The sequence below is a fragment of the Dipodomys spectabilis genome, unplaced genomic scaffold, assembly GCF_019054845.1.
Source record: "Dipodomys spectabilis isolate Male_0828 unplaced genomic scaffold, ASM1905484v1 ptg000039l, whole genome shotgun sequence".
NCBI lineage: Eukaryota > Metazoa > Chordata > Mammalia > Rodentia > Heteromyidae > Dipodomys > Dipodomys spectabilis.
Window position 1 is genome coordinate 943,965 of NW_024870716.1, and position 27,846 is coordinate 971,810.

Sequence of the window (27,846 nt, forward strand, 5' to 3'; positions counted from 1 at the left end):
AACCAGTCTGGGGTGGGCTCCAACCACACAAAGGGATGGAGGCCTATTAAAAACACTAGTGCCATCTGCTGGTCGTGCGTGCGTGTGCATGCATGCGTGTGTGTGTGTGTGTGTGTGCGCGCGTGTGTGTGTGTGTGTGTGTGTGTGTGTGCGTGCGTGTGCGTGCGTGTGTTCGTTCCTGTCCAGTCCCCAGACTGCATAGGTAGTACATGGAGAGGACAAGAGTCACTTGCCATGTTATAAATATTGTTATTTAAAAAACAAAAACAAAACACATACACTGGGTTCCAGGGCTGGAGGAAGCAGTGGTAGAGCCCCAGGGCTGGGGCAGGCAGGAGCAGGCACTGATACTAAAGGGTGAGGACCCTGCCCTCTGCCACTTAGGCTGTGTCCACCAGCCCATCTCTTCCCTGGAGGCCCCTTCTCTCATACACTTTATCTACTGGCATCACCCATCCCACATGGAACAGGCCATTCATGTCTGGCCTGGGGCTCAGGGCAAGGACTGCACTAGTTGTCTGGGAACCGGGGGACCCTTGAACACCAAGAGCAGCCTTGGTAGGTGCCAAAAGTGGTGCGTTGAGGGTGGAGTTACTTTAAGAAAAGTGGACATGGACCAGACTGATGAAAAAAGGAGTCTGAGGGTAGCCTTGGAGCCATTGCCTCATGTAGGCCAGAGGCAGAGAGAAGCCCATCAGGTCACTGGTGGTCATCTAGCTGCTGCAGGAGTGTCCGCCGGCGCCTCTCCAGCTCTCCCTCACTCAGCTCACTTTCTGATGTGTCCCAGCCTGTCTGTTGGAGCAAAGGCACTGCTCACCTGAGCCCCCTAGACAGAGACAGAGTACCACTGGGGCCTTGGGCTGGGCCTCCCATTCACCTTCTCCTTCTTGACTCCGAAGCCTGGGGAGCGGTTAGGGAGTTCTGCCTGCCGGAGCTCCATATCCTTAGCCTGTTCCTGTTCTTTTTCTTCACTCTCTTTGCCAGGCTTCTCCTCGGGCTCTGTCTCACTCTCAGGACTGTTCTGTAAGAGTTCAGAGCCTCCCTCAGCAACTGCAGAGGACTGCTGGAAGGCAGGCAGAGTTCTACAAATTACATGAGCTCCTTCTCTACTTACCGACTTGTGTCTTCTTTTCTTAGTTTTCTTTTTTGGTTTCTTGGCTTTCCGAAGGCCATGCTCTGAAGGTAAAACAATCCCATCAGAAAAAAAGGAGGGCTAGCTCACACATAAAACCCTAGCACTCACGAAGCTGAGATTTGAGCATCACAGTTCAAAGCCAGCCTGGGCAGGACAGTTCGTGAGACTCTTACCTCCAATTAACCACCAGAAAACTGGAAGTGGAGCTGTGGCTCAAAGTGGGGCTCATCTTTTTTTTTTTTTTTTTTTTTTTGCTACAGCCCACTGTCTATTCTTTGCAGTGGCAGGTGCATGGTATGAGGGAGCACTCTGGGGAAGTCTGACTCTGGCTTCCCTTCTTCCACAGCTCAACCTTCCCAACCCACTCTGGCCTTTATGGGGCTGGAGCCTCTGCCTATCAGGATGGTAGTACTCAGGCTACCATGTTCCTAGCAACTGCTTACCTGATCCAAGGAGGTGGGAAGATGGGGATCCCCGTCCTCCGAGGGTAGCACCCCCACTTTCAACTGAATCAAGTGATGATGAAGGCTCAGAGCCTGACTCTGAGGGATTCCGCCGCCTTCGCTTGGGGGGTCGGAGGGATGGTGGGGGCAGCTCCTCCTCTTCTGACTCAGAGCCCTGGGCAGATACGGGTCAGTAAAGAGGTGGTTTGGCCACACATACCCTCACCTGGGAATTGGGGGCAAAGGGTACAGATCCAAAGAAATCTTCGTATCTCCCTCTAAGACATACAGTGTTTATTCAAAGCGATCCAATCTCATCCTACACCCCTCTAGCTGCTGACTCACTGAAGGCGAGTGCGAGCGTTTCCGATGGTGCTTCTTGCCCTTCCTGCTGTGCTTTCGGCCTTTGGTATGGAGGTGCTGGCATTCGGTCTGCTAGAGGGAGAGGGAGAGGTTAGGCCTTCCGCCTACCCAGGGCCCACCCTTCATAGTCCCTCCTTCATTAGCTGGCCTGAGAAAGGAGACCCTAGTGGTGAGAGGCCACTGAAACACTCAAGGGCCCAGGACAGATTAGGAAGACCAACAGCCTGCCTCACCTCCAGCACCTGCAGGAACTCCCGGAAGAGCCGGATCCTCTCCGACTCCAGGGTGATCTGCTCAAAGGCTGAGTCGCACACAAAGCGCTCACGGACCTTGAACGGGGAGAGCACTGCTGATCAGACCAGGCCCTGCCTGGCCTGGCTTGGACACCGCCACGAGCACTGGGCAGGGCTGGGGCAGAGGAAGGAAGGGAACTGGAGCTGTCCCAGGGCTTTGCTGTGACTGGGGTGGGCCCTCAGTGGTGGAGAAGCTCCGCTGCCCTCAGGCTTGAGGGTGATTGGGGCCAAGCTGCGCTCCTGACCTCTTCCCACGCAGTGCCCAGCTCCAGAGCAGGCACGGCCTGCCTCAGCATGCTTCGAAAGGCAGCCTCCCTGCGCCGCATCCTCCGTGCCTCCTCCTTTTCCCGCTCCCTCTCCCGGGCCTCTGCCTTCTCCAGCAGCTGAGGGCAGAAAGGAGCACAGGGTCACCCAGAAAGGTAGATGCCCAGGGCCCACTCAGGTATAACATAAGAGGTAGGAAAGTGGGTGTGGACTTCTGCCACCATTCCTCAAACCCAGGATACAGTGGGGCAGTGAGAAGGAACAGTGAGCCCGCCCCGCCCTACCCAGCCCCTCACACTATTGAAGGTCAGCTTGATGTTGCCTGCGTCCAGCGCAGCAGCCCTCTTGTCAAAGCTTATGACGTGGGCGAAGTCCTCAAAGGCTGTGTTCACCTCCACACAGAAGCCCCGGTCCTGTGGGCACAGCAGTGTGTGAAGCAAGGGGTACCATGGGCAGAGGCCCAAGGCCAATAGGTAGAGTCAGACTACAGGATGCCCAAGAAACTCCTCTGCCCTAAAAAGAGGATCCATAGACTGACACCTGAGAATCCACACTGTCCAAATCCTCATTGTCTGCCTGGGCCCCAAGCTTACCCCAGATATGGCTATTGTGTGGAACCAAAGGGATCAGGCAGTATCTCCAGAGTCTGAGAGTCTCACAATGACTTCTTTCTTCCTTTGGCTACAACTGGAACTTCCTGGTGCTCAAGAAAGCTCCCAAGCATCTCAACATCTAGTCCCTAGCCTCAGGCTTTACTTACTGAATGCTCACTATGCATTAAACCCCCTGCTGAGTGCTTCATTCACATTCTCACTTAATCTCCAAGTTCTTTTAGGTTGTCCTCTCCTAATTTTAGGCAGAAAAATGAGAACACTTCCCCAAAGTCTCTTAGCCAAACCTATGGCCAGATGACATCTACCCAGGTCTTTTTAAGACTGGAACCTGTGCTCTCAAGCACTACATCCACACTGGTTTTGGTTTTTGTTGGTCATGGGGCTTGAATTCTGGGCTTGGGCACTATCTCTCAGCTCTTCAGCTCAAGGGAGCGCTCTACCGCTTGAGCCACAGTGCCACTTCCAGTTTTCTAGTGATTTTTTGGAGATAAGAGTCTCACGTGGACTTTCCTGCCTGGGCTGGCTTTGAACCGCGATCCTCAGATCTCAGCCTCCTGAGTAGCTAGGATTAAAGGCGTGAGCCACCGGCGCCCGGCCACACTGATTATTTAGACCCTAGGTGAAATGGAGGATATTAGGTGTGCACCTTCAAAGCAATATTGAAAACATGTCCCATTCTCTTAAGCATCCTGACCAGACCCCATGCTTTACAACATTGTAGTGAAGTGAAGGCTTAGCAGAGTGGTCGCACTTATTGGCCCAAGTTGACACAAGTGGTAGCATAGCCACTGGCACAGGCCAGCTCCCTTGCTGTCCCTCCACAAAGGTCTGGTTCCTCTGACCTTCCTGCTGATGGCAGGGGCATATTCTTTCTTCTCTTCAAGTCTCTACTCAACCTCCAGCTCCCTTCAAACACATTCCCTTCTTGTAGGGTTTAATCTCACCCTCTTCACTGGCTCCTTGCAAGGAACAGATATCTCACATTGCCTCAAATATTCTTGTTCTTAGCTCCGTAAGCTAAATGCCTATTTCTTTTTTCTTTTTTTTGCCAGTCCTGGGGCTTGAACTCAGAGCCTGGGCACTGTCCCTGAGCTTTTTGCTCAAGGCTAGCACTCTACCACTTAAGCCACAACGCCACTTCCAGCTTTTTCTGTGTATGTGGTACTGAGGAATCAAACCCAAGGCTTCATGCTTGCTAGGCAAGCACTCTACCACTGAGTCACTTTCCCAGCCCCTAAATGCTTTTTTTTTTTTTTTTTTTTGGGTCGGTTGTGGGGCTTGAACTCTGAGCGCTATTCCTGCACTCTTCAGCTCAAGGCCAGTGCTCTACCGTTTGAGCCACAGCGCCACTTCCGGTTTTCTAGTGGTTTATTGGAGATAAGAGTCTCATGGACTTTCCTGCCCAGGCTGGCTTTAGAACCTCAATCCTCAGATCTCAGCCTCCTGAATAGCTAGGATTATAGGCGTGAGCCACCAGCGAGCTGCTTATTTCTTTATAAATTTCAAAATCCCTTAAAATACAGCACAGGGAAAAGGAATAAGCATTTATAGGGAACCTTTTATCTTTGTAAATGCTATTTAATTCCTTGAACCTGGCATAAGGATTTTCCTGCTTAAGAAACTAAGGTTCTGAAGCACTATGTAACTTGTAGTGGTCTCAGAGCCAATGCACAACTAAGAGTTAGATGTGTGCTGCCCCACAGCCAATCCCTTCATGGCCATTGCTCTTCCAAAAGTTATACTTAGTCAAATTCAGACTCCTACTCTGTCCTCATTCATGTGGTCCTAAGCGCCTGTTTCCTTCATCACTCCCCTCGTGTCGTTTTTGTTGTTGTTGTTACTTCTCTTTCATGCAAGTTCCTGAGAAATGATTTTAAATTCGTCTTCACTACCTGATCTACCCTCCTAGCAATCTCATTCTTTACCTGTCTGAGTTTTTTCAGACTCATACTACACTAAAGAGACTAATTTAAACATCCCCACATTTCTCACGAACACCCTCACATCTGTTATCGATCTTCCAGGCCAAGATCTCTCTTCCACATTCTCCAAGTCTAGGGCCCTGCAAAGTCCTATGAGCTGAGAGGTGCCCCCATGGACTGTAGATAGCCACAGGGACTCCTAAGACCATGTCTTCCAAAGCCAATAGCACAAATGAACAAGAAAGACCAACTTCAAAAGAGCTCTTAGGTGGCCTGGAGAGACCAGCTTCAATGAGGTCAAGAGCCCACAGGATTGTCAGCAGTACCAACAACTCCATGGCTAAAAGTTAATTGACCAATAAAATTTAGCTATCTTGGAATCAAGTATGTGATTATCCTACTTAAAATATGGCATATGTTTATTCCTCCTTGCCCAGGTTGTTTTTTAAAGCAATTCTCCAAATGGAATTTTTATTTTCTACAACCTTTCTACGTAATCCTTACTAATGATGATGCAATTCATTGCCCACCTATGCTCATCATACATCTCTCTCTCAGCTTAACAAAATAATCTAGCAATTCTTTTTAGTAATGCTATCCTACTGATTTTAAATTTTCATTTTTTAACAAACTTTTTCAATGAAAAAGTAATGTAAAATCTCAATGCATGAGATGCAAACTACTGAAAACAGGAAAAGCATATAATTCCCCTCCCCCTACCCCACTCAACCCCAACCGCTTGTTTCAGGAAACCTATGGCATCTCCCCCTTCTCATCTGCCATCCCTGTTCAGATCACTGCAGCAGCAGCCTAACTGATCTCCCTGCTTAGCCTCTTCTATTCCTTTAACCCAGCCTTGCAGCTAGTCCTGATATCTCAGAGGTTGGGGATTACTCTGAAGAGGATGGTTAAACCTAAAATGCATTTGAATTACGTACCACTTTTAGTATATGAGTCCTCAGAAACGTCCTGACACTACCTCTACCCTCATCTTCCCTTGATGCCACAAACTCCACACTACGGAGAAACGACCATATACTATTGCCAGTGGCTTTATCTAAGGCACTGCTTGATTTGATCATTAATTACAGGATAAAAATTTCAACTTATTTTAGTATTCAACGTACTTCATATACAGGGATCTACTTCCACATGGGCAAGAAGAAGCCACAGAATAATATACATCTCACAAAATGGAAATTTTTGGAGGGAGGGGTCCGGTCGTGGGGCCTGAACTCTGGGCCTGGGCGCTGTCCCTCAGCTCTTTAGCTCAAGGCCAACCCTCTACCACTTGAGCCACAGTGCCACTTCCGGCTTTTTTCTTTATGTGGTGCTGAGGAATCGAACCCAGGGCCTCAGGCATGCAAGGCAAGCACTCTACCACTGAGCCACCTTCCCAGCCCCAACAAAATGGAAATTTAAAAATACTAAATTCTGCCGGGCGCTGGTGGTTCATGCCTGCAATCCTAGCTATTCAGGAGGCTGAGATCTGAGGATCGAGGTTCTAAGCCAGCCCCGGCAGGAAAGAAGCCAGCCCTGGCAGGAAAGTCCGTGAGACCCTTATCTCCAAAAAACCATTAGAAAACCGGAAGTAGCGCTGTGGCTCAAGCAGTAGAACGCTCACCTTGAGCTGAAAAGCACAGGAGCAGTGCCCAGGCCCAGAGTTCAAGTCCCATGACCGAAAAAAACAAAAAACAAAAGCCCTAAGTTCTTTTGGTACTATGGTTTAAACTCAGAAGCTCAAGATTGATAGGCAGATTCTCTCCTACTAGAGTTAGACCTCTCCTCCAGAGTGCATGCGTGCGTGCGTGCGTGCGTGTGTTGGAGGGTCTCACTGGCCTAGAACTCAACAATCCTGCCTCAGCCTCTTGAGTGCTGGGATTTAAGGCATGTATCACTAAACTCAGCTTACTAAATTCATATTAAACTAAAGGAGATATGGGGGGCTGGGAATGTGGTTCAGTGGAAGAGTGCTTGCCTAGCATGCATGAGGCCCTGGATTAAATTCCTCAGAACAACATTTTAAAAAGTAAAACAAATAAAAGAGAAAAAAGTATTTAAAGATAAATAAGAGACATGGTATTAAAATGCAACATATGTATGACTGTGGAAGTTAAAGCAAAAAATTTCTGAAAAACATGCATACAATGAGATCTTCCCAACTTTACTGGTCCTTCTCAACTCGGGTACCAAGTTAAATCTCCTCTGTAATTAGGTGTCCTTTGGTAAAACACTTGCTATTTCTCATTTGAAAACTTGAACTCAGAAAGGTCATACTGCTTGGCTAAGGTCAGACAATTAGTAAAGACTTAGAACACTCTGAACTTTTACCCTAGGTGTTCTATCTCAAGTCCTGCTTCTAATGACAGCACTTAACTGTCTCCTCAAATATCATTAGTGTTCTTCCCTTTTCTTTTTTTTTTTTTTTTTTTTTTTGGGGGGGGGGGGTCCGGTCGTGGGGCCTGAACATTGGGCCTGGGCACTGTCCCTCAGCTCTTCAGCTCAAGGCTAGCACTCTGCCACTTGAGCCACAGTACCACTTCTGGCTTTTTTCTTTTTGCTTATGTGGTGCTGAGGAATTGAATTCAGGGCCGCATGCATGCAAGGCAAGCGCTCTACCACTGAGCCACCTTCCCAGCCCCTGTTCTTCCCTTTTCTATATATGAAGCATTCTCTCTTTTGGGAGGACAGAAGATTCTCTTTACCTGGTGGTTCACTTTTATAATTTTGACAGACATGGACATTAAACTATTTCTGCAGTGTAAGAAAAGCAACAATATACATGGGATGATAAATGATGGCCAACCCTTAGCCCTCTTTTCTAAGGACAATGACATCTAGGCCTGAGAACATGACAAAATTGCCCCCTAGAACCAGTATTGCCAGGTCATCCATATTAACAAAAGACCCAGATTTTTATGTGAAATCTGATTTTTAAATGTTAGCAGTAAGTTCCAAATTTTTCCAAAACAAAGCATGTGTATGCCAGAAAGATAACCTGTTAACACTTAGCTATACTTCTTGCTCCTAAAACCTGCCATGCCCTTTCTATCCACATGCCTTTGATCCTGCAATATCTTTATGTCTAAAACATTCCACTCTCTACCTACTTCACCCTAAAGATACAATTCAAGTGTCAATTTTTCTGATTCCTGTCTCTAAAGTAACATCTTACCCCTCTGAATAATATTTCTATCTTCATATTAGGCCATAAGTTCCAAGGAACAGAAAAATGTACAGTAAGAGAAGGTGTGGTGTTGGATGCCTATAATCCTGGCTACTTAAGACAGTAGAGGTAGGATGATTTCTAGTCTGAAGTTAGCCTGAGCAAAGTTAGTAAACCCCTATCTCCAAAATAGAACAAAAGGTGACATGGTAGTACACAGCTTTAATCCCAGGATTTGGGAGGCAGAGGCATGAGAGTTGTGAATTCAAAGCCAGCCTGTGCTACATAGCAAGTTCAAAGCTACCCTGGGCTATAAGGTGAGACCTGACTCAAAATGTTAAAAACAAAAGGGCTGGCTGAGGGCATAGCTCAAGTCATAGAGCAATTGCCTAGTTAGTATAATACCAGGAGTTCAATCCCCTAGTAAGAAAAAAGAAAAAAAAGAGAGAAAATGTGTCTAATTTACTATTATCTCTGTTCATGGTTGATTTCTGCTGAGCTGTCATGCTAATGAAAATGGGACTTATCAAAGAAGTCTTGTTCAGGGATCTTGGCTTGCAATGGCCTGCATTCAATCATGACCCCAGGTCCCCCTCACCTTAAGAATGTCTTTAATGATCTTCTTCTCATCATGGAATCGTGCCTTCAACTCCTCCACATAAAACTTGAATAAGTCCAGAGGGGTGGAGCCTGCAGGAAGGGAGGGAGGGGGGCCTGGCGGGCGGCAGCTTCCCAAGGCCTAGGGTGGGGTCGAGGACAGGACCAGGGAGTGGGGATGCAGAGGCTGATGGGGTAGGAAGCCAGACCAGAGAAGGGGGAGCCTGGCTGCCTTACCCGGCTGGCCCAGCATGTTGGCAAAGCGGACATCAGTGCTGACTGCTGGGTACAACTCCATCCAGGTAGACATGGAGTGTAGCTGCCCTGTCTCGTGCAGCTCGTCCAGGAAGGTCTGAGCAGGGAGAAGCCAGTGACAAAGCAGTGAGACAGGGAGGGAGGCGAGAACTTGGGGGGAAGGGAAAGGCAGGGATGATCCAAACTGAGGAAATCCAGGCATAGAGGCCAAGATGAAGAGATACAGATGCAGAGGAAGAGAGCATTACAAAAGGAGAGACTGTAAATATACCAAAGGAGACAGAGCAAAAAATGAAAAGAATCAGAAACCTGCCAGCAGCTCAGTCTTCCATGACTTGGCTTCAACTTCTTGACGTGATCCAGCTAAGTCCCCCTCACCACTGCTACCTCAATTGGAAGATAAGCTGTCTGGCTTCCACCCAAAGGAAATGCACATAGTCTAGCTGTCACTTGTGCCTACAGGGTGCTCTCTGCTGGAAGCTTCTGCACGGTGCATATAGCTGGTCTCCCTAGAGACCAAAGCTAGAGCTGAGGGGACAAAGCAGGAGCAGAAGTGCAGGACAGAGGCCTGGTGGGAGTTTTCTTTGTACAGCATTAGGCACAAAGCAGGCAGCCTAGGCCAGAGAAGGCAGGGCACAGAGGAAGAGGCTGTGGTCTGGGGCAGAGCAGAGCTCTGATTCCCAAAAGCAGGAAGATACCTGGAAGGCCTCCCGGTTCTTGCGCTGCTGGCGCCGCTCCCGAAGCCGGGCCCGCTCCCGCTCTTCCTCTTCCTCCCTCTCTAAGGCTCGGATGTGCTCCTCAAAGCAGACCAGGGCATCTTCCTTATCCATATCTACAGGAAGGGTGGAGGTTCAGTGGGTTCCAGAGCAGCAGGGCAATTTCTCAGATTCCAAAACCTTCTACATCTCAAAGATGCTGTCCTTGTTGGTACCCCTCCCAGGCAGATGGGGAAGTGAAGGAGAGGGCTCTGTGGGACCACCTACTGTAGGGGTGTTTTTTTGTTTTTGTTTTTGATTTTTTTTTTTTTGTCTGGGGTCTGAACTCTGGGCCTGGGCACTGTGCCTCAGCTCTTCAGCTCAAGGCTAGTGCCCTACCACTTGAGCCACAGCACCATTTCCGGCCTTTTCTGTTTAGGTGGTGCTGAGGAATCGAACCCAGGGCCTCATGTATGCGAGGCAAGCGCTCTACCACTGAGCCAACTTCCCAGCCGAGGTTTGGCTCTTGATGTTAAAATAATCAAGTATTCAAAAGTATGGTGAATTCAGTCACTGGAAGCCATCACAGGAAACCAGTTACCTGAAGTTTCATATCTTGGAACTGAGTTTATTAGGTTTTCTTTCTTTCTTTCTTTCTTTGGGTCCAGTCGTGGGGCCTGAACTCTGGGCCTGGGTGCTGTCCCTCAGCTCTTCAGCTCAAGGCTAGCACTCTACCACTTGAGCCACAGCGCCACTTCCGGCTTTTTTCTTTTTGCTTATGTGGTGCTGAGGAGTTGAACCCAGGGCCTCATGCATGCAAGGCAAGCGCTCTACCACTGAGCCACTTTCCCAGCGCTAGGCTTTCTTAATGTACAGAAGGGTACTAAGGCTTGAAATCAGGGTCTCATGCTCACTAGGCAGATGTGCTATTGACTTGAGTCATGCTCCCAGTTCTTTTTTACTTTATTTTTTAAGTAGAGCCTCATATTACGATCCTACTACCTATGCCCTCCCACATAGCTGAGATCACACACAAGTACCACCACACTGATTGAGATGGGAGTATCAGGAATATTTTGTCTAGACTGGCTTTGAAATACAATCCTCCTGATCACTAACTCCTGAATAGCTGGGGTAACAGACATGAGCCATCAATCAGGCTTTGATACAACTGCAGTTGTTGAATTTTTCCTATTGTCATTGATTTCAGTCTAAGAGTTTCTTATTGTAGTATACGTGACCAGTTAAGGCCCACAGTGCCAACCAAGACTTAAAACCCTCTTCACATGAGCTATAAATACTTTCATGATCATCATCTCCAGGAGTTCTGATTCTATGTCCATGTCAACAGTAGAACTTAGTGGGTATGTATTTCAGTAACAAAACATCTGTCTAGCATGTGTGAGGCCCTGGGTTCAATTTATAGCACATATACAAAAAAACAAAAACACCAAGCTAAGTGCTGGTGGCCCAAGCCTCTAATATTAGCTACTCTGGAAGCTGAAATCTGAGAATCACCATTGAAAGTTAGCCAGGGCAGGAACTCTGTGAGACTTTTTTTTTTTTTTTTGTCGGTTGTGGGGCCTGAACTCTGGGCCTGGGCGCTGTCCCCCAGCTCTTCAGCTGTAGACCAGCTCTCTACCATTGAGCCTCAGCCCCACTTCTGGCTTTTTCTGCTTATGTGGTGCTGAGGAATCAAACCAAGGGCCTCATGCATGCAAGGCAAGCACTCTACCACTGAGCCACCCTCCCAGCGCCATCTGTGAGACTCTTTTTTTTTTGTCGGTTGTGAGGCTTGAACTCTGGGCCTGGGCGCTGTCCCTCAGCTTTTCAGCTCAAAGGGAGCGCTCTACCACTTGAGCTACAGCGCCACTTCCGGTTTTGTGGTGGTTTATTGGAGATAGGAGTCTCACGGTCTCTCCTGCCCGGGCTGGCTTTGAACCGCGATCCTCAGATCTCAGCCTCCTGAGTAGCTAGGATTACAGGCGTGAGCCACCAGCGCTCGGCATCTGTGAGACTCTTATCTCCAATTAACCACAAAAAAAGCTGGAAATGGATCTGTGGTTCAAGTAGTAGAGTATACTAGCCTTGAATATAAAAAAGCTCAAGGACAGCACCTGGGCTCTGAGTTCAAGCCTAGAATTGGCACAAAATAAAACAACAGTGGATCCCAGGAGAGATAGTAATCTGAATCATTCTGGGATTCTCTGAATGCAGAGAAAGACAGTGACTGAGTTAGGTGGGGCCTTCCAAGACAGGCAGGAGGGCAGGGGTGCCAGGGACTCATATGAGGCAGGTGAAGGTCAGTAAGGAAATAGGAAGAAACAGGTATAAGTAGAGACTCAGGCTTACTCTGCAGCTGCTGGTCCTGAGCAAAACTGGGGTTATCCATGAGGTACTGCTGGGCCTGGGACCATGTGGTTTGGAAGTTAACGCTACTCATCCCATCCAAGATGCTCTTCAGGGCCTGGATGTTGCGGCGCCGGAGCTGCTTGGCCTGTTCCTGGGGAGCAACAGAACCAATGAGGCAGGGCCTCGCGGAGTTGCACTGGAGAAAAGGATGTAGTACAGAACAGAGGAGGGCAGGACTAAGACTCTTTCTGGCCCTCCTACAGCCAATGCTGCAGGCCCAGAGAAGAATGGAAGTAAGCACAAGTGCTGCATCAACTTCCAAAACAGAAGCCGGGACACTAGGAGAGTAAAATGAATGGCTAGAGTCCATAAGAAAGAACAAGGAGGGTCTAAGATAAGACTAGGGCTGAGGTCCTGGCCCAGTGATCATTACCTTCTCCTTCTTGGCCAGGAAGAAGAGGACATCATCATAAACCTCTTTTCGATCCCTTTCAGGAACCACAGCCCAGACCTCCAGCTCCCCAAAGGTCTGTTCTGCCCGCCTGTGGAGCACATGGGCTATGAGTAGGTAAAGAAGAAAACCCTGAGCCTGTGTTCTCTGGGTTCCCCAGGTCTGGCCCAACCCAGCACAACCCCCTGACCGGTAGCGTGTGGTGGAGGTCATGCGTTCGTGTTGCTCCAGGAAATGCTGAAGGGTCTGCTTGGCTTCCTTGGCCCTGAGCCGAGCCTCTTCCTTCTCCTCCTTTTCCCGCTGTGCCTTGTAGGCATTGAATGCCTGCTTTTTCTCACTCAGTTTAGGCAAGGCACTGGGGTAGACAGGGTAGGAATGGGGTGGGGACAGGGAAGGAGTCAGCCTGAACCACCTTGCACAGCCCAGAGATGAGTGCAGATATATGCACAGACCCAGCACACGATGTCTCAGATATGGGAAGGGGTGAGTAGTAGTAATGGGAAGAGAGATGGCCCCAAAATACTGCCAAGACTGAACTCATTTGCACTGGGGTTTTCAAGTTATTGTCAGACCTCTGTTCTATTCACACCCTTCTTCCCAATTAATTCAATTCAATCCAATCCAGTAAGCACTAGGTCAGTACCTTTCCCTTTCCTTGTCAAGGCTTTTCTTGCCCTTGTACCCGCCCTAGTCTATCACTTTTCTAATGCCAGCCCCTCAAGCCTGAGTGGTGAATTGAGGCTCTGCTCAGTTCGTGGAGTCTCTGCTCTCATGAACAGGCGCTGGCTCCCTCTGCCAAGGCCTACCTGTAACGAGGGTCAGTGACCACCATCTTCATGGCCTGTTCCCACGAGGCATTGGAGGGGACAGCCTGGAACAGAGCAGGCATAGGTCTTGGGGTCTTCCCACCTCCAATCCTTTCAGGCCTTCCCTAGGAGCCCCATTCTTGGCACCTTGTCCCTCAGCAGCTCCTTGAATGCCTGCTTTGCCTTCTCCCGGTTGCTCCAACTGAGGCCAGATCTCTCTGGTTCTGGCTTGGATTCTTCTTCCTCCTGATGCTGTCCAGTAGAACTGGAGGATAAAAGTAATAGGGTTCTCTCAGTCCTCACTGCTTTCAGTGCCTTGCACTCTCAGTAACACATGGCTCTCTTCTTGCTCCCCAGGACAACCTCTTTTTACCCTTCAGTTGTGACCATACTGCACACCCCTCCAGAAACCTAGCACAGAGCAAGGGCTGAGCAGGCTAAGAGTCTGAGGCTGGAATGTGGAAAGCTTCAGGGGATGAGGAGAAGCCCTCACCTGCTGGGACCCTCCTCTGGCTGCTGCAGGAAGCCCTGCTCCAGTGGCTGGGCAGCCTCTGATATACCACAATCTTCACTCCCACCTGGCTCAGGTTCCAGAAAGCCTGTGGACACTGTGGTGGGACCCGGAGGTACAGGCGGGGGATCAGGCTGTGACTGAGGAGGCTGTGGCTGGAGTGTCTGTGACTGTTGCTGTTTCCTGAAGGCAAGCCAGAGGGTGGTATTGGAGTACAGCAGGGACAGAAGGGCAGAGGCCGATTGATTTCTGTAGCTTAGGAAGAACTAGGGCCAAGAGCAGACAACTCACAAGGAGACTGAGAGCCGACTTCTTCTCCCATAGGCTAGAAATAATGGAGAGCGTCCACCTGTACTCTCACATGCCCCCAGTAGGGATGGAGATGTGGGCAAGTCACTTACCCAGCAGCCTCTTGACTGACTAGAGCTGCAATGGGAAAAAAGCATAGTCACAGGGTAGCGAAGGACTGCACCCTCCCGCAGAGTCCTGGTCCAAGCCTCAACCCCCAGGACCCCTTACCCTCCAGGTCATCCAGGTCTTTAGGGCGGGTCCACCGGGACTCCTGACTCTGGTTGTTGTAGTAGTAAGGCTTGCCTGTGTCCGACTTGTACTCTTTCCAGGGGCACTGGGACAGCAGCAGCTGCAAGAGGATAAGCCAGAGACATTAGTGGGCTGGGAAGCTTTCTAGAGATAGGGGAGCTGAGGGAACCCAGTGAGTGGAGGACATAGTAGTCTTTAGCTACCACCTGGCTTGGCTCAAATCAGGGAAGGTGGACTTCCTGAAAACCTAGGGAGGTGTTTCTAGGGAATATGGATGGCTAGGGTTCTTGGGAACAGAGGAACTACAATGGGTATGAAAAGGGACTCGGGGAGGCCAGGGACTTGGAAGGGAAGAGCCAGAAAGCTCCACTCAAGACCTCTGCCTTGGACTTGAGCACGCTGGGCTTCTCCCACACGGACTGCTTGTCGTCAGCATTGTAGTAGTAGATGCGCCCATCAGGGGCCACATGCTCACTCCATAGGGCCCTCTGGGGGAGGGGGGGTTACAGAATGGTGGTCAAGGCCCCTTTCCCAAAGATGCTCTCCTCACCCCAACGATTTAGCCACCAATCCACCTGTTTTCAGTCTTTCCACTGAGACCCAAGCTAGAAGGACTTACCAGAGGGCCTGTTCCAGCCACAGCAGCTAGAAAAGAAGACAAATAAAAGCTACTTTGGAACCTTGTCCCAACTCCCATCATACCCCCACCTAGTCCTCCCTTACTCCATTCCCAGTAAATATACCCCTGGTCCCATCAACATCCCAGGCTCCCTGGCATCCCAACAGGCATGATCCAGGATGGGCTTCAGTCCATGGCCCCCTCTCCCCTGTAGCCCCCCAACCTCCGAGCCTGGGGGGAGGAGATCCCCCAGAAGACTCACAGCTGGCGGTGTCCGCACCCGGAGCCGTCTGCCGAAGAAAGAGGAGGGGGAAGGGTTGGGGCCAAGCCCAGTGCCCCCCAGGACCCAGGCCATGGGGGATGGAGAAGCAAGCTAGGCCAGGATCCGTGTAGCCTGTTCCCAGGGATCTCTGCCGGCTCCCTAACAGTCCCGCTCTCCCTGCTATCCACTCCCATCCAGCTGCAGTTCTCAGATCCCAGGGGGAAATCACATAGCAGCTCCATTCTTCATTTTCCGTGAAAATGTTTGTTGAGTCAATACCTGAGGCCCGTCTCTTCACAGTAAATGCCAAGTTCTACATCCCACTCAGACTCTACTATGCTGAACAACAGCACAAGAAGGAAGGTGCAGCAAGATCCCTGGGTGCCACTGCCTCCTCCAGAGGCAAAGAGGATGTGAAAAAAGGTCCTTATTAGTGTGTCCACAGTGCATGGCCCTGTGAGGGGAATGATGTGTCTCTGGAATAGGCGTGTCTCTAAGAGGCAGCCTGGGGAGTGTCAAGAGAACACACATGCCTTTGGAGATGAGCAGGAAACCAGAATTGCTGATTAAAGTATGAGGAATACTGCCAGGGACCAGGATGAATATGGTAAGAGGGAAAGAATGGAGTCCATATTCCTGAACTCCACGTCAGACCCAAAGGACTGCAGGGCTTAGCCTGCTTCCTGCCAGCCCCTAGCACTTACCGCTGCGGTGACGGGCACTGCTGGCATCAGCATTCCTGGCATCATTGGAGGTACCATTCCTGGTATCTATGGATGCAAAATAAGCCATGTGAGGGCAGGTATAACCTAGACAGTGGCCCTCTGAGTTGGGATGTCCTAAGAGATCCCATTGGGATCTAAGACCCTCACCTGGGGCACCTTCTCATGCAATCTTTGGCTTCTAGGTAGTCACCTTGCCTGAGAGTTGTCTCTGTTATTTAGCAAATCCTTGGGCCTGGCCCAAAGCTTCATTCCCTCCCCAGGTTCTGAAACCCAGATGCCCACTCTCACCTCCACCCCAGCTAAACAAGGTTTCCTGAGACCGCCCCCCCCTTCCCCCCCCTCGCCATGGCAAGGATTACCTGTGTGAGTGGTGGTGGTGCCCCCATGGGCGGAAGCATTGGGGGCAGAATGCCTGGTGGCATGGGGGGAATCGCTGGTGGTCTCTGACTCATAGGAGGGAGCCCCATCGGAGGAAAGGGAGGGGGAATCCCTGGAGGGGGCATCTGGAAGTGAGGAGAGGAAGAGATCTGCCTTGTCAAGGTCAGAAGACTCACGGAAAGTAGCCACCTGTTACCCACCCTGCCCTCCCCTGCCCTCCCTCCTGGCTTAGAGGCCATCCCAAGGCTTTCATTGAGAAGCACAATGCATGAAACTGCTTCTCTCCCCACCACTGAGGAAGACTATAACTGGGGAGTTCTCTGAGCCTAACAGGCAAGTATACAGTGCCTGAATAAGGAAGGGAGCAGGAAAAGGAGCAGCACCAGACTGAGGGGAGGCTGCACCCTTTCAGAACTCCCTCCACAAGAGGTCTCTCAGGTGAAGGGAGAAGGCAGGCGTCCCCCAGTCCCCTGCCTCCCATCCCTTTCTCTCCAACTTCTCTTCTCCCATCCCTTTCTCTCCAATAACCAATGCTACTCCAGCCCAAATTCAGAGGCTTTTTTAAAAGAGCACAGGTAAGGAATGGTGAAAGAGAAAGACAGAACCCCCCCACACACCCTCATCCTAATGGGGTTGGGAATATCCCTCCCAATTCTCCTACCTCAAGCCCCAGTGTGTCCAACGAACAAAAAGACAAAGGGAGAACTGTCAGCTTATGGACTACAGCTTTAATAGCTGCTCTCCCCACCCCAGCGCCCAACAAAACTACCCATCTTCCAAGGGCAGCAAAAAGGCTCATTCTAGAACTGTGCTGGCAACACTGCAGCAGTGAGGGTTTGGGGTGCAGGCTGGAAAAGCCAAGCCCAGGGAAACACATAAAACTTACGAAGGGTGGTGGCATCATGGGGGGCCCCGGTGGGAAGGGGGCAGGCGCTGCTGGGGGCCGGGGACCAGAATCGGGAACCGACTGTTGAGGGAGAGAAAAGTCATAGGACCCAGGATGGGCACAGAGATGGGCTTTTGCGGAAGGGAAGCAGAGGGATGAGGATGAAAAGGAGTACAAAGTTCAGGAGGGAGTCTCCAAGCCCAATTTCCTGCCCAGCCCAAGTTCTGAGCCCTGGGAAACTCTACTCTCTCTGTGCCAGCCCAGAGCCAGCTGGCTGAACCCTTCAATGTCATCGTTATTTTGGGAATTTCCATTTTGCCAAACACACAGAAAAGATGGAGAAGGCTGTACTACAGGCATCCAGCACTTGCCATGATTTTTGTTGTTGTATGAGGGCTCACTGCAGTGCCTCAAGCTCTAGCTTGACTTGCTTGTTCATGGCTGGCACTCTACCACTTCTGCCATACCTCCAGCCCAGCTTTTTATTAGTTAGCTATAGATGGAGTTTCACAGACTTTTCTACCTAGGCTAGCTTTGAACCTCAATCCTCTAATCTCAATCTCCTGAGTAGCTGGGATTACAGATGTGAGCCACCAAGCACCTGGGCTTTTTTTTTTTTTGGTCCAGTCGTGGGGCCTGAACTCTAGTCCTGGGCACTGTCCCTCAGCTCTTCAGCTCAAGGCTAGCACTCTACCACTTGAGTCACAGCGCCACTTCCGGCTTTTTTCTTTTTTGCTTATGTGGTGCTGAGGAATGGAACCCAGAGCCTCAAGCATGCAAGGCAAGCACTCTACCACTGAGCCACCTTCCCAACACTGGGCTAAGTTTTTGTTTTTGTTTTTTTCTTGCCAGTCTTGGGTCCCTGAGCTTCTTTTGCTCAGAGCTAGCGCTCTACCACTTAAGCCACAGCACCACTTCCGGCTTTTTCTGTTTATGTGGTACTGAGGAATTGAACCCAGGGCTTCATGCATGCTAAGCAAATGCTCTACCACTAAGCCACCTTCCCAGCCCCATGGGCTCAGGTTTTTTTTGTTTTTGTTTTGTTGTTAGTTGTGGGGCTTGAACTCTGGGCCTGGTCGCTATCCCTCAGCTCTTCAGCTCAAGGTGAGTGCTACCACTTGAAACACAGCAACACTTCTAGTTTTCTGGTGGTTTTATTGGATATAAGTCTCATGGACTTTCCTGCCTGGGCTGGCTTTAAACCTCGATACTCAGATCTCAGTCTCCTGAGTAGCTAGGATTACAGGCGTGAGCCACCAATGCCAGGCGGGGCTCAGTTTTTTTAACCACAGTTTTCAACTGATTCTTCAGTCATTGGGTAAGGCTATACCTCCCTCAAGCCAGTTGAGAAGTGGCCCCTTTACCTCTTCAACTAAACTGGTTGAAGGGAGATCAATCCAAAATTCTTTTTTGTTGTTGTTGTTGTTGTTGGTAGTAGGGGCTGAACTCTGGCCTGGGCACTATCCCTCAGCGCTTCAGCTCAAGGCTAGCGCTCTACCACTTGAGCCACAGCACCACTTCTGGCTTTTTTCTGCTTATGTAGTGCTGAGGAATCGACCCAGGGCCTCATGCATGCAAGGCAAGCGCTCTATCACTGAGCTAACTTGCTAGTCCCCAATCCAAAATTCTTACAACCCTATTCTCTTCTCTCAACTACTAGCTTCCTCCCCTAACCAGCCCCATCCTTAGTTACCCACTTCAACACCTCCCACTCCCAATCACCAACTTCATCTCTTTGTACTACCCTCACTCTTTTGGCAGCTACCTTTTCTTTACAAAACCTGAACTTATCTCCCTGTGGACACAGCTTTGCATGACCTAAGGGTCTTTGTTCTCTACCAAATGGGACCCTCCTTTAGTGCTCAACTTAAGTACTATTACTCCAGGAAGCCTTTCTGACTCTAAAGTAACTCATTCTAATTTTCACACTTCTGTTATTATGTGTGCCTGAGTATGTATCTTTCCCTACTAAAAGGTAATGGCAGAGATCATACCTGGCTTGTTGAAGATAGATTCCTAGTATCTGCCACTGTATCTGACACATAATAGGTACTTAATAAATACTGAATAGAAGTTCAACTCTCTCCATGGAAACTTCCAATCTAAAAAGTCATCCTACAGATACAACTCCACATAACCAAAATGATGAGTGTATGGAATGATGCTTTAATACTACTTCTAAAATGAAAACAAGACTGAAATCAACCTAAGAAATATACATTAGTAAGGAACTATGAGATTATATACAAGTGTAAAATAGAATACTATGCAGCCATAAATAAGAATGATAAGCTCACTGTCAAGATATGAAGCAATCTCTAAGATATATTGATAAGTGGAGAAAAGGCAAGGTATAGCAAAGTTTTGTCATATGTATAAATGCCAGTGTTAAAAGATGACAGAGGGCTGGGAAGGTGGCCTTGCATGCATGAGGCCCTGGGTTCGATTCCTCAGCACCACATTAGCAGAAAATCCTGGAAGTGGCACTGTGGCGCATGTAATAAAAGGCTAGCCTTGAGCTGAAGAGCTGAGGGACAGCGCCCAACCCCAGAGTTCAGACCCTACAACAACAACAACAACAAAAAATGACTGATAAAACATTAGTAAACGAAGGAAAGAGGAGAGGCAAGAATTGTGGCGGAAGACTTCACCTATGCCCTTTTGCATCATATGAATATGCAACCATATGACACTATTACCTGTTCAATAAAAACACTAAGTGCATTAGGGCTTGGAGACTGAGCTAAAAAAGCTGCCCTTCTCTGCTGAAAGCTGGTAGGTGGCAGAGGAATTCTAAGGAAAGGTGGTAGCTGGTTGAAGACAAGTCACCTTACCACTACTATGCTAAGAAGGCTCAGCATTTAAAAATGCTTTCTCGCCAGGTGATGATGGCTCACACTTGTAATCCTAACTACTTAAGAGGCTGAGACCTAGAAGATTGTGATTTGAAGCCATCTCAGGCAGAAAAGCCTGTGAGACTCCATCTCCAATTAATCAGCAAAATGCTAGTCAGGAGGTGTGGGTCAAGTGGTAAAGAGCCAGCCAAGCAAGAGGGTAAGACCCTGATTTCAAGCTCCTGTGTAGACACGTAGACACACACACACACACACTTTCTAATCTCTAACAATTTATTTTATCTTCACCTCATCTAACAAGAAAAGGTATGGGAGCTGAGAAGGTGGCTCAGTGCTGGAGCACTTGCCCTGCATGCATTAGGCCCTGGGTTCAATTCCTCAGCACCACATACACAGAAAAGGCTAGAAGTGGCACTGTGCCTCAAGTGGTAGAGTGCTACCCTTGAGCAAAAGCAGCTAAGGGACAGTGCTCAGGCCCTGAGGTCGAGCTGGGGGGGGGGGGGCGCGAAGGGGGGAGAGGGAAGAATAGAGAGAGAGAGTGGAGAGGGAGAGATGTATGAGCTAAACTATTGGAATCAGAACTTTTCTCAGTGTTCAATTACTTTAGCCCCATATTCAGACCTGTTCCTGTGCCCTGAAACTTTCATGAGATGTCAGAAGCTAATCACCAGGGAAGAAAATCCAGTCTTTGGAGTGGAACTCTCCCACCTCAAGCAGCCTTAGGACTTTAACTTCCCAGATAACTATCTTTGGGTCTTTTTTTTTTGTCGGTCGTGAGGCTTGAACTCTGGGCCTGGGCGCTGTCCCTCAGCTCTTCAGCTCAAGGCTAGCGCTCTACCACTTGAGCCACAGCGCCACTTCCGGTTTTCTGGTGGTTTATTGGAGATAGGAATCTCACGGTCTCTCCTGCCCGGGCTGGCTTTGAACGGCGATCCTCAGATCTCAGCCTCCTGAGTAGCTAGGATTACCGGCGTGAGCCACCAGCGCCCGGCTTATCTTTGGGTCTTATGAGGCCCCCAAGCTGCCCATTTCCAGATAGACATCACCACATCATCTATTCAGCTGTCCAAGATCAAAACCTAAGAGTCACTCTCCTTAGCTCCAGTCCATCACTGGGTCCTCTTAACTTTCTCTGCTCAAGATCTCTTGGATCAATCTACTTCTCTCCATTTTCTCTTCCACCTCTCAACTCCACTGTTTCTCATTTGACTACTGCATGGCCTCCCAACCATTCTCCCCACATTAACTCCACAATCTGTAACCATGACAAGCTCTTCAAAATGCACCATGAGCTAAGTAAGGTAAATGCCTGTAACACTCCAAGGCTTCCTACTGCTCTTAGGAGAAGCACCAAAGCCCTGCTCAGGGGGAAGAATATGAAAGTCTGCTGCCAGTCACCCTCCAGTCTCACTGATACCCTGATGCTGATCTGTACTCACCTTCCCATTTCTTCCACCTCAGATATCCACCTGGGCCTGAGACAACCTTGCCACCTCACCTACATATACTTCACAGTCAACAAATGTAATTTCCCAGGCAAGCTCGTTACAACCCACTACACTAGATACAGCCCTCTTTTGTATGCTCACTCAACACCATGTATCCATCAGCATTTATCCATTGATATTTAATCAGTTGTGCAATCCCAATGTACTACTATATTATGTAGCACTAATTTTAAAAAATGCTGCCCATTAAAGTGGTATCACAATGGATAAATGAATCAAGAAAACGTGACTAGTACTTATACACACACATATATACTATATATTATATATGTGTATATATAATTGATATATACATATATGTACAATTATACATACATATACATTTATGTATATACACATACACACATACACAATAGAATTTTACTCATTTCTCACAAACAATAATATTATGTCATTTGTAGAGAAATGGATGGACCTAGAAGAAAATTAAGTAACTCAGGCTTAGAGAGACAAAAGACGCATGAGTTCTCTCATATGTGGAAGTTAAGATTTAAAAATATAAATATATATATGAATACATATGCAGGGTAATATGCACATATACACAAATTGAATAAAGATCCTTCCTCAGGGAAGGAGTCCAATGATGTAACTCCTCTGAGCAACTAATGAGCAGTTTAACAAAATGAATACCAGGAAGCTCAAACATGTTTTATTGGGAGAACAAGGAAAGGGTACAGATGGAGAGAGAAAGGGTAGGCAAATACAGTGATATACATTTAATGTACATCATGTAAAAATGGAACTATGTAACTTGAGGGTATGATAGGATTGGGAAAGATGGGGGAGAACAATGAAAAGGGTAACACTGATCAAGATTGTACTCATAATCTAACTTATTTAATTTAAACTGCCACGTGCTGGTGGCTCACACTAAAATCCTAGCTACTCAGGAGGCTGAGACCTGAGGATCACTATTCAAAGCCAGCCTAGGCAGGAAAGTCCATGAGACTCTTTTCTCCAACTAATAGAAAATGCTGGAAGTGGAGCTGTGGCTCAAGTGGTGAGTAAAAAAAGCTCAGGGACTATGCGCATGCCCAGAGTTCAAGCCCCAAGACTGGCAAATAAATAAGTAAATGTTTAAAAAAAGTGATAGTCCATCGATTTTAAGATGAATCTTGACTTGAATGTTAGAATTAATGGAATATAAAACCTGCAGCACCCAGTAAATTCAAAGTTCTCCAGGGCAGGGATAGGTAATAAATACCTGTTCATATAATAACTGGTTTCGGCAAGTCCCACTAAACAGCAGGTCATTAGTAAAGCCTATTAAGAGTTATATAGGGAATATGGAATATCAGAGCCATAGAGAACTCTAATAATCACCTAAGATACTCTCCTTTTTCATGAAAAAGAAGAGTAATGTCCAAAGTCCTAAAACTGGTTAGGAACAGAGGACGCACTGGATCCAATTTGCCCTCCAATGCTCTCCACGTAGAAGCACAGTGGTTCCCACCCTGTAATCCTAGCTATTTAAGAAGTTGAACAAAAAGACCGAGGTTCAAGGCTAGCCTGGGCAGAAAGTTATCAGCTGATAGCTGGGTATTACACACACCTACCATTCTAGGGGAAAGAGGATGAGGCATAGCTCAGTGCTAAGGGCCTTCCTAACAAGTATGAGGCCCTGATTTCAAACCATAAAAAAATAAAAATAAAAGCAGCACAGCTCCTGTCACTAGAAAATCTGTTTATATCAACCTCCTTTCCAATGTAAGTGGTTAAATCATCAATAATTCAACATCTTCTTTCTTGAGAACCAGTGTTATTTCCCTATTACCTATCTAATAATTCACCAAAACTCATCCCTTTATCCTGCTTTGTCTCTCATCTTGTTCAAGAAGATCCAATATTCACCTTCTTCAGGTATTTTTACATTACCCCCCCATCTCCCATCCCACAACATTCTTACCATCTTGTGTCACTTAAGAATAAATGCTATGCCGGGCACTGGTGGCTCATGCCTATAATCCTAGCTACTCAAGAGGCTGAAACCTGAGGATCGTAATTCAAAGATAGTCCAGGCAGAAAAGTCTGTGAGACTCTTATCTCCAATTAACCACCAGAAAACTGGAAGTGTCACTGTGGTTCAAAGGAATAGAGCACTAGCCTTGAGAAAAAGAGCTCAGGTATAGCGCCCTGAGTTCAAGCCCCATGACAGAAAAAAAATAAAAAATAAAAAGCAGAAATGCTGACATACTCCTCTGTGAATGTCAGCTAGATATTTCAATAAGGATTTCTCTATATTTAGTCATATTTCTCCTATTAAACCTCCTGGAGTGTCCAGCAAGGACCCTGCAAACAAAGTGCTATAATAAGCTGGGTTCTGAAGGCTCACATCCATAATCCTAGCTACTCAAGGGGCTAAGATCTAAGGATCAAGGTTCAAAACCAGCCCAAACAGACAGATCCAAGAGACTCTTATCTACAATTAAACAGCAAAAAGCTGGAAGTAGTGGCATGGCTCAAGTGGTAAAGCACAAGCTATAAGCAGAAAAAGTCAAGTAAGTGAGAGCATGAGATCTTGAGTTCAAGCTCCATTATCATTATACGCACACACACACACACACACACACACACACACACACACACACACACACACACACGAAGTGCTATAGTGCTATAACATGCAGTCTCATTCCTAACCTCATTAGATTCTTGCATACTGAATACCCTTAAAATAGTTATGTTCACATGGGCCCATATACATTTCTATAAATCCTCTTGAGAACAGACTGTGACAGAGACATATAGTTTGGCAGAGGTCTCTGGCTTGGGGAAAGATAATACTACTTCTGTATTTCCAATTTCAACTCTGGATGGAAACTTCTGAGCAGAATTCTGACTGTTTTATTCAGTTTTCCACAGATAAAGCAATGGAATGGAAAAGAACCAACCCTTAAAGAGTTGGAGACATGGCTCAGTTGGTAGAGCACGCCAGCCAATGAGTGGATGTGTCAGGTCTCCAGTTTTGGAGCTTCTTCACGGAGCTTCCCCTGTGCTATTCAAGTCCTTTCTTTCCTTAAAATACCTACACTTCTCCCACATGTGACAATGCCAGTACAACTTTGGGATTGTTCATATTTCTAGGTGAGAATCTGAAGAAATAACTAGTGCAATAGAGGAATATAAGAAAAAGGACCAAAAGGGAAGCACTTCTTGTGGTTTTTTTTTTTTAGCACAAAACACACATTTAGGGACTGAGGAGAGACAACAACAAAAAATTTAATCATCATGAGTTCACCTGGAATGGTGGAAGGCCAACCTACTTTTGGATGAATCGATTCTTCTGAGCCTTTACATCTAAGGGGCAGTCTCAAAACAGAAAGTTCAAAACAAAGAATAAAAGGAGAAAAGAACAAGAATAGAAAGATAAAGAGAATGGAAAGAAGAAATAACTAACAGGCAAAGTTTACTGAGTACTTATTATGAGTCAGATACTGTACCAAACTCAAGTAATCCTCCCACCATCTTAGAAGTTATTACCCCCATTTTATAACTAAGGAAGTTGAGGTTCAGTGTTATTTGATTCCAAGAGATTAAATGGAAGAAGCAGGTTTTAGAATCTAAATATCCTATCCCAAAGCCTGGGCTTTCAACTGCTCCACAAAGCTGCCTCCCAGCAGGATGGATAGTGCCACAGACAGCATTTCTTACTCTTAGATTCATTGCCCTGCTTTCTTTTCACTCCAATCCTCATACAATCCTGAAATCCTCAGTAAGTCAGGTGATCCTAAAGTCTGCCTAGTCTGATTGACTCCAACTTCCTGAAAAGACCTGTCTGAAAAGTAAAAGCTAGGACATGTATCTTTCAGAAAGTGGTAGCCATTATCAAAAAGAAATAGTTGAGAGACCCATGCTGGTGGTTCATACTTATAATCCTAGCTACTAAGAAAGCTGAGATCTGAGGACCATGGTTCAAAGCCAGCCTGGGCAGAAAAGCTGAGAGTCTTATTTTCAATTAACCACCAAAAGTCAAAAGTAGAGATATGGATCAAGTGGTAAAGCACCAACCTTGAGTGAAAAAGCTAAGGGTCAATGCCCAGGCTTTAAGTTCAAGCCACAGAGGAGATGTAGCTTGGGGTAAAATGATTGCCTAGCATGAAAAAGACCCTGGAGCAGCAAGTATAGCTAAGAAACCAGCTGATTCCCCCCTGTGTTATATCTCCTTGCTACCTTACTTCAACAGCCTCCAAACAGCACCAGTCCCTCCCCCTGTTCCCAAGACCAGCCGACCTTTCTAGAAAATATCCCTTTGTGGTTTCTAATTCCTTCATCACTTCTGAAAAACAGAATGTTACTCTAGTCCTCATCTATCTTAAGTCAAGGCTCAACCTCTTAAAGAGTTCTCTCATCCCTCCAACAAGATTCCAGGCGCTGGCTGGTCCTTGGCTGGTCCTTCTCAGCCTGGCAGGTTTTCTGGCTCCCCCCCCCCCCCCAATCCCTGGGGATTTCCTCCAGCCCCAGCTGAAGGCCTCGCCTCCATCTTCTCCAGCTTCAGGTTTCCCTGTGTCCTAGGACCCTTTTGCCTGAATTTCCTCTTCAAAAGTCATCGTATTTGGAAACTGGGAGAGCCCTGGTTTATCATTTTCATCCATTTTCTTTTTTAAGTCCCTGGGAAAGAAAGGCCCGAAGAGAGGTAGTGACTTGCCCAAGGTCACACCAGAGTTGTGAATTTGTGGACGGCAAAGCCAAGGCTAGGACCCTGGGGCCTCTGCTCTTTCATTTCTAGGAATACCGAGCTCTGGGATGCCGACCTGGAGCATCTCTTTCCTCAGGAGCCCACTCCCCTCCTCAGGAGACAAGGTCTTGCAAATGCGGGGAACGGGAAGGAGTCTCCATGTGGTCCTCCAAGGGGCACCCCGGGCTTCCCAAGGGAAGCGCCCTGGGCCTGGGGGAGGGGCATGGGGCACGCCAAATACCTCAGGAGATGCAACTGGGGTTCCCTCACCTCCGGCCCCATCTCTTTTCCCGACCTTTCTCCGCAAACCCACCCTTTACTTCTTCCCTTTCTCCTCCTCCTCCCTCAGCACCGAAACTCGCGGTCCCACCTCAGTCCCTCACTCCCCTGTCCGCCCCCCCCCCCCCCCCCGCAGCCAGACTCCATCATGGCCTCCCCCGCCCCCTCTCCAAATCCCCGCCCCCACCCCTCTTCTCGAGCTGCCCTCCCTCACCTTTCCCTCCCCTCACCCCCCTCGGGGTCCCGGGTACCCCGGTGACCTCCTCGCCCCCCCTGGCCCCAGCCCGGGCCACAAGGGGCGCTGTGGAACCGCCCCGGGCCCCTCCACCCCCGCGCGGGGACGTTACCATGCCAGAGCCTCCGAGCAGCTGGGCCGGCTCGGCCCACCCCCCAGTAAAAGCCGCTCTGATTGGCTGGGGCGCAGCCTGGAGGGCGGGGCCCGCGGGGGGTCGCACCCCTTCGTGGCCGGGGCTCCGGTGACTACCGCCGCCGTGCGGGGACCCCAACCGGCCCGGTGTCTCCGGGCCCGGCCCCGCCCCCCTGCCCCTGGGCGCGGAGAGCCGGGCCCCGCCCCCGCGCCGCGGGCCCTGGGCCCGCCTCCGGGGGCGGGGCGCGCCGGCTCCTCCTCCGGCTGACCGCCGCGCGGGCCCTCCCCCGAGCTCGGTCCTCGCCGCGCGCGTGCCGCCGCGTCCCGGGGCCGGGACCCAGGCTAGATCCAAGCATTCATCCCGTACGGCATCTCTGCCTTTCGAGAAACGGTGTCAAACTTGCCGTGCAGTTATTTGTAGCACTTTTAAACGAGTTAACCTGTTTCAGGCACCGAGCATAAAGCAATTGGAAAAAAAAAAAGAAACACGAATCCCCTAAATTGCTGCCCTTCTCAATTGACCCTAAAGCGAACTGAAATTTGGCTCCCATCATAAAGTAAACTCAAGCTGGGTGCTGGTGGCTCACACCTGTCATCCTAGCTACTCAGGAGGCTGAGATCTGAGGATCGTGGTTCAAAGCCAGCCCGGGCAGCGAAGTCCGTGAGACTTGTCTCTAATTAACCACCAGAAAACGTAGGAAGTGGAGCCTGTGACTCGAGTGGTAGAGTACTAGCTTTGAGGAAAAGATCTCAGGGATAGCACCCAGGCACTGAGTTCAAGCCCGGACCCAGCACAAAAAAAGTGAGGATGCAGTCTTGTATAAAGAATTTAAAATGTGGGCTGGGAAGGTGGCTCAGTGGTAGAGCACTTGCCTTGCATGC

At 48.6% G+C, this 27,846-nt stretch overlaps 1 protein-coding gene across 3 annotated transcripts; it reads right to left on the reverse strand.

Moving 5' to 3' along the window:
* Positions 1 to 233: 233 nt before the first annotated feature.
* Positions 234 to 27,081, reverse strand: Prpf40b (pre-mRNA processing factor 40 homolog B). 3 transcript variants are annotated; one of them, XM_042677695.1, is made up of 26 exons: positions 26,945 to 27,081; positions 17,278 to 17,358; positions 16,373 to 16,516; positions 15,993 to 16,058; positions 15,289 to 15,316; positions 15,027 to 15,052; positions 14,785 to 14,895; positions 14,387 to 14,507; positions 14,269 to 14,293; positions 13,850 to 14,050; positions 13,504 to 13,621; positions 13,357 to 13,421; positions 12,741 to 12,905; positions 12,533 to 12,641; positions 12,100 to 12,250; positions 9,751 to 9,884; positions 9,035 to 9,149; positions 8,799 to 8,890; positions 2,795 to 2,911; positions 2,480 to 2,617; positions 2,175 to 2,270; positions 1,924 to 2,010; positions 1,579 to 1,753; positions 1,115 to 1,176; positions 878 to 1,021; positions 234 to 792 (listed from the first exon to the last, which is right to left on the reverse strand). In XM_042677695.1, exons 1-26 carry the CDS (start codon positions 26,945 to 26,947, stop codon positions 700 to 702), a joined length of 2,667 nt encoding a protein of 888 aa, XP_042533629.1. In that variant the 5' UTR covers positions 26,948 to 27,081; the 3' UTR covers positions 234 to 699. The 3 variants fall into 3 exon arrangements, with proteins under 3 accessions (XP_042533629.1, XP_042533628.1, XP_042533630.1); XM_042677694.1 differs by having other exon boundaries at positions 1,924 to 2,013; XM_042677696.1 differs by lacking the exon at positions 17,278 to 17,358 and having other exon boundaries at positions 1,924 to 2,013; positions 26,945 to 26,974.
* Positions 27,082 to 27,846: the final 765 nt, after the last annotated feature.

Coding starts and splice junctions, on each gene's coding strand:
- Prpf40b (XM_042677694.1), bottom strand. Junction 8,891..9,034: donor CAACATGCTGGGCCAGCCGG/GTAAGGCAGCCA, acceptor CCCTTCCTGCAG/GCTCCACCCCTCTGGACTTA. Junction 1,754..1,923: donor AACGCTCGCACTCGCCTTCA/GTGAGTCAGCAG, acceptor GTATCTGCCCAG/GGCTCTGAGTCAGAAGAGGA.